General features: G+C 48.0%; 1 protein-coding gene and 1 non-coding gene across 2 annotated transcripts; both read left to right on the top strand.

Annotated features, from left to right (window-relative positions):
* The first annotated feature begins 8,232 nt into the window (after positions 1 to 8,232).
* On the top strand, positions 8,233 to 8,318 carry LOC114238539 (small nucleolar RNA SNORD86). Its single transcript, XR_003623870.2, has one exon. It is a non-coding gene; the product is annotated as a small nucleolar RNA SNORD86 (small nucleolar RNA).
* Positions 8,240 to 9,215, top strand: LOC130706121 (nucleolar protein 56-like). The gene has a single exon (XM_057537340.1). It carries the CDS (start codon positions 8,601 to 8,603, stop codon positions 9,129 to 9,131), a length of 531 nt encoding a protein of 176 aa, XP_057393323.1. The 5' UTR covers positions 8,240 to 8,600; the 3' UTR covers positions 9,132 to 9,215.
* The last annotated feature ends 235 nt before the right edge of the window (positions 9,216 to 9,450 follow it).

Below are 9,450 nucleotides of genomic sequence, written 5' to 3'. Positions count from 1 at the left end.
GGATCTCATTTAATCTTCACAAAAACCTATGCAATATGTGCTATCCCCATTTCTATATACAAAGTAACTGAAGATCAGATAGGTTAAGTAATTTTCCCAAGGACACACAGATGATAAGTGGTAGAGGGACTTCCCTGGTGGTGCAGTGGTTAAGAATCTGCCTGTCAATGCAGGGGACAGGGGTTCGAGCCCTGGTCCAGGAAGATCCCACATGCCGCAGAGCAACTAAGCCCGTGCACCACAACTACTGAGCCTGAGTGCCACAGCTACTGAAGCCTGTGCGCCTATAGCCCGTGCTCTGCAACAGGAGAAGCCACCGCAATGAGAAGCCCGCGCACCGCAGCGAAGGGTCGCCCCCACTCGCCGCAACTAGAGAAACCCCGCCTGCAGCAACGAAGACCCAACACAGCCAAAAGTAAAATAAATGAATAAATAAATTTAAAATAAAATAAGTGGTAGAACCAAGATCTGAACACAGATCTGCTTGATCCCAAAGCCCATGATCCACTGTGCCATTTCATACATCTTTCACAGTGTCTACCATCTGCTTGATAACCTCTGCTTAATCTCAGGGATACAAAGGTGAGCAAAGCATGGCCCTGGTTTTGAGAATCTCTTAGATTATTTCCAGCAGTTTCAGCACTCAGGGTAACAGGCTAAGCACTGGTTCAATCGAGCTACAATGCCTTTTTCCATCTTCCTTTACTGAAATTGCTTTTCTCACTTCAGTCTCTCATTTTCTAACAATGACTAGCCACTTAATCCACCCAAATTTCTCAATCTGAATGATCATAACCATTCTCCCCTACTAAGCCTACCATTAACTCTCAGGTAGTGATAGTCCTATATTACCCTACTCAGTTGGTAGAGGAGAGAGGAGATGGACACAGCTACTCCAGATCAAAGACTTAGGGTAAATGGCTTTAGTCTTCAATAGAAGTCCTCTTTACTGTTTGGCACAGGCCAGCTGATAGCTGGAATACTGCTTGTAGTAACGTCCATTTAGTGTCTGCACAGAGGCTACTTTGCAGGCACTATAGCTCCTTATGAGTTCCAACTGTCAACACACAGGCAATGATCCAGCACGCTAATGCAACACTATTTAAAACAATATTTGCATCTTATTAGTATCTGCTTTTAAGGTATCAATCAGGAGAGGGAAGGGCAATACGGAATTGATTATCTTTCCCACTGCAAACACATGACTTCATTAGCACTACCGTATGGTTCTTGTGTGAGCAGTGGAATTTCTTAGTTTCCTAGAAGGTTAAGAAGTTCAAAATGGTTTTCACTGTCTATCAAAAAATAACTATTGGTTTTTACAATGGGGTCTCATGCATATGATAATCTCTTAGCAGAAATTGATCCTTAGGGGCAGGTCACATTAAAGAACTCTATAGGGCCTATGTTCAAATATCATGCAAGACAACAGGCTCACAGAGATGAAAAGGGACTGACCTCTGACCTTAAGGATCTCACAACAGCAGTTAACTATAACACATTCTAAAATTAAGCGCTTACACAGAGCTCCACTGGAGCCTGAAGGGATAAAAATTTTGCTCAATCAAAAGAGGTCAGGAAAAGCTTTACAGAAAATTTGAGATTCAAGTTAGTTTTAAAAGGTTTAAAACCATAGACACAAGTCAAGAAAAGGACCATCTTGGAAATTTTTTTTTTAAAGCATTTTCTTCAATGAGAAGTTTGACTTCAGAATTCTTCTCCAATATGAATGACTGTCAGGTCCTTATCTGTAAAGCGGGGCTGACATCGTCTCCCTTCAAATAGACACTGTGAAAAATGACTGTGACACTCCTGATAGAATGAAAATCATTTCCAAAGCAGGAGCGCAACATATGTGTCCACGCTCCCCGCATCACACCCACTCCTGAAGGCTTAACTTCTAGCCCAGTCTCAGAACACAGATTTGCAGCAGACAACTACCCTCCTCCGACAACCGCCATGTCATCAAGGGGACCTACCAACCAAACAGCTCGATCCCCTGAAAAGTTAGGAAATATTTCAAGTGGTGAGCCTGCGACAGCCAGACCCCAACAGATGCATCACAAAGACAGAGATATACAACATTCAGCTAAATGCAAATGCCAGCTAATCAACATGTTAGTGGAGGGGAGAGATACCACAGGTGAAAGTGAGAGTTGTCAAAAAAAATTAAAGGACTCTCTGCTGTCCAGACAATGTGGTCCTGTTTCACCGTTGACCAAGTCACTCATTTTTCACCCAAAAACCTGAAGCAGTACTAGAGAGTTTAAGCCCTTATCACATCAGGATATGCATATTTAAATGATATGGCGTCCAGGAGAATTAAAGCGTACTCCCAGCAAACTCCAGGCTGGCTCAATTCTCATCAAAAGTTCACGTGAGAAAAACCCTATCTGTGGAAGATGGCCCCAAAGACAAGCTGCCCTCAGCTTGCTCAGTCAATGAGCCTGTCAAAGAGCTGCCTAGGCAACACTGAAGGAGGCTAAAAGAAACAGTCCTATGAAGTCCTTCTTACCTGTATGGCAGGTATGTCATGGAGCATGTTAATCAGCCAACATATAAAACTCACCTTTTCTGTGGAAACTCCAGAGAAATTTTTCTTCAATCTTGGTACTATACAGGTTCTGTATCTCCTGGAAAGAAGGTAAATTTTTATTTTATGGGCACTGTGACTATCATTACTCATCCTATTCATATTTTTGCTTTGGCTACCAGGAAGCACACATACAATTATAATGCACACATACAACTGACATGCCCTTGTAGTCATTACATAGGCCCTAAGGCATGTATCTGGTGTTATTTTTTTCCCCTCATTTTTCCTTCACCCTGATTTTATTGTTTATTTTTTACCTTCTTATTTCTGTAGGATATAAAAAATAAAATCCCAGACAGGAAAATAAATGTTGATATATATCTGTCTATAATTTATGCAGGTTTGTAAATGGCATCACCATCGGCTGTGAAGCAGGAAAACAAGTGTCCTGGGGGAGAAAGTCTATAATGGTACCAGTGAGTCTAGTGTCAGGATCCACATCCTCTGGTCACTCACTAAATGTGAGTTTTATCAAATGTCTTAAAGATGTTTCCTCAGAATGGTCTTAAAGACAAGGCATGGAAGGAAGAATTGATGGATATAGTTTTAAAGCTGTTCCACTTCTTTAAAAGGAGAATTGTTAAAGGTATAATTAAATTTGATCCAATGTTTATAGGTCTCTAAACTTATTTCAGAAATAAATGCAGCATCATAAAATGATGATTCTTTTTATTAACCCATATTTTTGTGAAATATAGCAAACATAGCTATAACTTAGTCACTATCTTAACATGGATTCCCCTGAAAGCAGAGCTTGGAAGAAAGACTCATGTGAGTCCTTTACTGAGATTCAGGATTCCAAAGAAAAGGTATGAGTGACAGTGTCCGCAAAGCAGGCCAGGAAGAAGAGCCATTACAAATGTACATCAACGAGTTGGTCTCCACTATTGACAATTGGCTTTTCGGTCCTACAGGACTGTCTGACATGTCATATGAAATATGTTTTAGAACTGTGAGTAGAGAGAAAAAATATTTATCTACCAGCTCCCAATGCCCACTGATCAAAATTCACCCCATCAGTGTTAATACCCAACATTTCCAAGTTGCACATGTGCAGATGCTCGGTGGGTTTCCATGGCACCCCCTGCTGCAACATCAACAGAGAATCCCCAGGGTGGGACACTAGAGATGCTAGTGATAGGCCAGAGGCATCTGCAGGAAGCAGGTCAGATCCCTTGTAGAACTGATCAATGCACACAGTGTCATATTCCTAGGAACTTATTCAAAACAAACAAACAAACTATACATTCCTTTTCCCCCCTGATCTGTCTATAATCTGTTTAAAGATCGAGGGAGAAAAAGAAAAAAAGCAGTCTGTGCACAAAGCATTAGTCAGATTAAAAATCAAAGACTAAAGCTGACATTAGCACTAGAGAACAGCTGGACCAGAAGGATCCCATTGTGTGATGTGAGTATTAAATTAAATTAAGGAATAACATCACTGCAGGTATGACAAGGCATCAGGTGCCCAAGAATCTTCTATCTGAAAGAGCCCATTGTGAGCGACCCAGCCCACTGCCAATTTAAACACTGTGACCTCAATACTCTCTATCTTTCAAAAGAATGCCAAGTTAAAGGAAGCAGACAGCAGCTGTTTGAATGGAAAACTCGGGCTCAGACATCCAAAAAGTATTCAGAAACTTTGGCAGTCTAAGATTATCAGAACATAAGATTAGGATCTTTTGCTATTGCCATTAGAATTTGCAGCAAAGACATGTAACTCCAGCAACAAAAGGGAGTTGCAAGAATAAGGCAGGAGTTGTGACCAAGGCTCAGGGTCTTTTTACACCTTGAATAAGTGAGTGACAGTTAAACATTTCTTCTTAGAGGGAAATATAATTTTAAATATATTATAAAAAGACACAATACAAAATTAAAGTAGTGAAAATAAATAGTCATAATGTAATGAGAAATTATCACAATATTTCTATAAAGGCTCTATTCCTTTAAATATAAATTTTATATGAATCATTTATAATTATTTATTATAGATTTTTATAGGGAAAACATAAGTGAGTAAGCTTTATGAGGTTCTAGCTCTGTCTTACATTAGGGAATCATCTTAGCAACATTTCTCGAAGTGGATTGCATGGATATTAAAAGGGCTTCTGTGAAAAGAGAGTTTCCTGGTAAGATGTGCTTGAGAAACTCTGGGTTAAACAAGGTAAACCAGTCCCTTTTCTGTAGACATTTCACTTTCCCGAAGCAAGATGGTGACACAGGTCCTTCCCTACTTCAGTCTCCATCACCAGAAGACCAACTTGCAACTCTCCATAGACAAGACGCCATTATGAAAATCCCATAACCTGGGGGTGAGGCTGGAGCACAGAGACCAAGAAGGATCTCGCTACAAGGGGAAGAGGAGTGCCTTCCCTTTGAACGCATCGACCATCCCCCAGGCCAGCACAGGGCCCCACTGAGAGGGTCCCCGCCCCGGGCCTACAGCCCCTCCAGTGGAAAAAGAGAGCCCAAGGTGGACACCCAGGGTGCCTGCATTGCAGGATGCTTCCCAGAAGGTCCACTCGGGTCTCACCTCGTGGGGCTCACTGGGGGAATGTGCAGAGTTTGACCACTGGGGATCAGGTAGAGATGGAGAAGGGGGTGGGGCTTACAGCAACCAGCATCCAGGTCATGGGGGACTAAGATCTTCCTTGCAGGAGACCCCAAGCAGAGATACCAGCCAGTGGTCTGCCTCTCTGCTGAGCTGAGCAAGTAGCCCTATCTGGCCAGGAAGCTTGGTTGTCAGCTCGGCCAGATTTGGATATCCAGCCAACAGGCCGTACTAGTGTGGACCCCATTCTACGGCCCTGCTTGGGCAGGGAAGAAAATTCACAGCCCTCCCGCAACTGCTAAGCATAGCCCCCAATCCCACCCCTCCAAGAAGCATGGCCACTGATGCCTGGAAGCCACGGAGAACAACTTACAACCCGTCCAGGCAGAGAGCCAAGCAGGCAGCCCTGCACAACTACTGAGCACATAGCTCAGGCCCCGCATAAGCAGGGAGCCTGAACAGTGGTCCTGAGCAGCCTCAGAGCCCGGCCCACAAGCCCACGCCGGCGGAGCTGAGCCTACAGCCCTGCCCAACTGTTGAGCACATAGCTCAGGCCCCGCATAAGCAGGGAGCCTGAACAGTGGTCCTGAGCAGCCTCAGAGCCCGGCCCACAAGCCCACGCCGGCGGAGCTGAGCCTACAGCCCTGCCCAACTGTTGAGCACATAGCTCAGGCCCCGCATAAGCAGGGAGCCTGAACAGTGGTCCTGAGCAGCCTCAGAGCCCGGCCCACAAGCCCACGCCGGCGGAGCTGAGCCTACAGCCCTGCCCAACTGTTGAGCACATAGCTCAGGCCCCGCATAAGCAGGGAGCCTGAACAGTGGTCCTGAGCAGCCTCAGAGCCCGGCCCACAAGCCCACGCCGGCGGAGCTGAGCCTACAGCCCTGCCCAACTGTTGAGCACATAGCTCAGGCCCCGCATAAGCAGGGAGCCTGAACAGTGGTCCTGAGCAGCCTCAGAGCCCGGCCCACAAGCCCACGCCGGCGGAGCTGAGCCTACAGCCCTGCCCAACTGTTGAGCACATAGCTCAGGCCCCGCATAAGCAGGGAGCCTGAACAGTGGTCCTGAGCAGCCTCAGAGCCCGGCCCACAAGCCCACGCCGGCGGAGCTGAGCCTACAGCCCTGCCCAACTGTTGAGCACATAGCTCAGGCCCCGCATAAGCAGGGAGCCTGAACAGTGGTCCTGAGCAGCCTCAGAGCCCGGCCCACAAGCCCACGCCGGCGGAGCTGAGCCTACAGCCCTGCCCAACTGTTGAGCACATAGCTCAGGCCCCGCATAAGCAGGGAGCCTGAACAGTGGTCCTGAGCAGCCTCAGAGCCCGGCCCACAAGCCCACGCCGGCGGAGCTGAGCCTACAGCCCTGCCCAACTGTTGAGCACATAGCTCAGGCCCCGCATAAGCAGGGAGCCTGAACAGTGGTCCTGAGCAGCCTCAGAGCCCGGCCCACAAGCCCACGCCGGCGGAGCTGAGCCTACAGCCCTGCCCAACTGTTGAGCACATAGCTCAGGCCCCGCATAAGCAGGGAGCCTGAACAGTGGTCCTGAGCAGCCTCAGAGCCCGGCCCACAAGCCCACGCCGGCGGAGCTGAGCCTACAGCCCTGCCCAACTGTTGAGCACATAGCTCAGGCCCCGCATAAGCAGGGAGCCTGAACAGTGGTCCTGAGCAGCCTCAGAGCCCGGCCCACAAGCCCACGCCGGCGGAGCTGAGCCTACAGCCCTGCCCAACTGTTGAGCACATAGCTCAGGCCCCGCATAAGCAGGGAGCCTGAACAGTGGTCCTGAGCAGCCTCAGAGCCCGGCCCACAAGCCCACGCCGGCGGAGCTGAGCCTACAGCCCTGCCCAACTGTTGAGCACATAGCTCAGGCCCCGCATAAGCAGGGAGCCTGAACAGTGGTCCTGAGCAGCCTCAGAGCCCGGCCCACAAGCCCACGCCGGCGGAGCTGAGCCTACAGCCCTGCCCAACTGTTGAGCACATAGCTCAGGCCCCGCATAAGCAGGGAGCCTGAACAGTGGTCCTGAGCAGCCTCAGAGCCCGGCCCACAAGCCCACGCCGGCGGAGCTGAGCCTACAGCCCTGCCCAACTGTTGAGCACCGTCCTGGTCCTGCCCAGGCAGGGAGCCACGCCAGTGACTGTGCCCAACCATGCAGCGTAACCTGCAGCCCCAGCTGACCAGGGAGCTCTGAACAGTGACCCCACCCAACTGTGAAGCACAGTCTCCAGCCCTACCCAGCTGCAGGATAGAGCTGGAAGCACCACCCCACTAGGGAGGCCAGCCAGCAACTTCACCTAAGAGCACAGCACAGCCAACGGCCTACCCAATTGCAAAGCCCAGCCAGTGGCCCAGCCCGACTTCCGGGTATAGGCTGTGACCCCATGTGAAGGCAGACTCCCTGAGGCCCTCCCCCCCTGACCAGGAGAAATGGTGGAGCACAGCCCACAGTCCTGCCCCAGTGTGCAGTCCAGTCAGCAGCACTGCCCTGATAGTGAACACAGCCTGCAACCCTGCCTGATCAGAGGTGACTGCAGAGCCCAGGTAATGGCCCCACCTGAATGCAAAACAGCCAGCAGCCCCACCCAACCAGGGAGCCCACCCAAGGGCCCCCGCTTGGCCAGGCAGCTCAGCCAGAGCTGAGCCCAGCCAGCAGCACCCTCCTCACTAAACCTCAGAGCGTGGGCAGTGGCCTCGCCCAACTAAAGAGCCTGATAGCAAGCCCACCTGCCAACAGGTGCTACCAGCCGGCCTATCAAGTACCCCAAGCTGAGCTCAATGAAACTGGAAATACAGCATACCAAAACTTATGAGATGCAGTAAAAGCCGTTCTAAGAGGAACGTTTATAGCTATAAACACATAGATCAAGGAAAAAGAACGATCCAAATAAACAACCTAACACTACACCTCAAGGAACCAGAAAAAGAAGAAGAGACTAAGCCCAAAGTTAGCATAAGAAATTACATAACAAAGATCAGAACAGAAATAAATAAAAAAGAGAATAAGAAAGATTAACAAAACTAAGAGTTGGTTCCTTGAAGAATAATCAAATTGACAAAGCTTTAGCTGGACTAAGCAAGAAAAAAATGAAAGGACATCACAGTGATGGTTGACCAGGGCTCCCTGACCTGTACAGGCCTCTCCTATGGGGGTGATGGCCAGTCCTGGTGTCTGAGTGATTCCCTGGGCCCAGCACAGGGACCAGCTTTCCAGAGCCCTGAAGACAAGGGGTAACACCCCAAAATATGGACTCATTTTCCACTCTACCTTCATTGGCCGAGCAGCTGCCAGGAACAAAGGCCGCATCTCCCGATACCTGGCAAACAAATGCAGTATTGCCTCACGAATTGATTGCTTCTCTGAGGTACCTACCAGTGTATTTGGGGAGAAACTTCGAGAACAAGTTGAGGAGCGGCTGTCCTTCTATGAGACTGGAGAGATTCCACGAAAGAATCTGGATGTTATGAAGGAGGCAATGGTTCAGGCAGAGGAAGCGGCTGCTGAGATTACTAGGAAGCTGGAGAAACAGGAGAAGAAACGCTTGAAGAAGGAAAAGAAAAGGCTGGCTGCGATTGCCCTAGCGTCTTCAGAAAACAGCAGTAGTACCCCAGAGGAATGTGAGGAGACAAGTGAAAGACCCAAAAAGAAGAAAAAGCAAAAGCCCCAGGAGGCTCCTCAGGAGAATGGAATGGAAGACCCATCTGTCTCCTCCAAACCCAAAAAAAAGAAATCTTTTTCCAAGGGGGAGCTGGTTAGTAGTGATCTTGAAGAGACAGCTGGCAGTGGAAGTCTTCCCAAGAGGAAAAAATCTTTCCCCAAAGAGGAACCAGATAGTGACCCTGAAGAGTCAGGAAACAAGAGGGTCCCCAAGAAAAAGAGGAAATTCTCTTCCAAGGAGGAGCCTCTCAGCAGTGGACCTGAAGAGGCTGCTGCCAGCAAGAGCAGCAGCTCCAAGAAAAAGAAAAAGCTCCGAAAGCTATCCCAGGAAAATTAGAATGGACATTTCCCTAGTAGGGCATAACTTACAGAGATATTTCCCAACCCATCCCCTATAGCCCAATAAAAATAAAAACAAATTCAAAAAAAAAAAAAAAAAAAAAAAAATGAAAGGACACAAATAAATACAAATACAAATGAAAAAGGAGGTATTGCAACAGATACTACAGAAATAAAAAGAACTATAAGAGACTACCATGAACAATTACACACCAACAAACTGGACAGCCTAGAGGAAATGGGCATATTCCATTTGTTCACGTATGGTATGCATCCATGTAGAAACGTATAATCTACGAAGACTGAGTCATGAAGAA

The sequence above is a fragment of the Balaenoptera acutorostrata genome, chromosome 21 (assembly GCF_949987535.1).
Source record: "Balaenoptera acutorostrata chromosome 21, mBalAcu1.1, whole genome shotgun sequence".
In the NCBI taxonomy this organism is placed as follows: domain Eukaryota; kingdom Metazoa; phylum Chordata; class Mammalia; order Artiodactyla; family Balaenopteridae; genus Balaenoptera; species Balaenoptera acutorostrata.
This window is presented reverse-complemented; position numbering and strand designations above follow the sequence as displayed.

What these genes read in the sequence shown, in the direction of transcription:
- LOC130706121 (XM_057537340.1), top strand. Translation starts at nt 8,601, where the DNA reads ATGAAGGAGGCAATGGTTCAGGCAGAGGAAGCGGCTGCTGAGATTACT.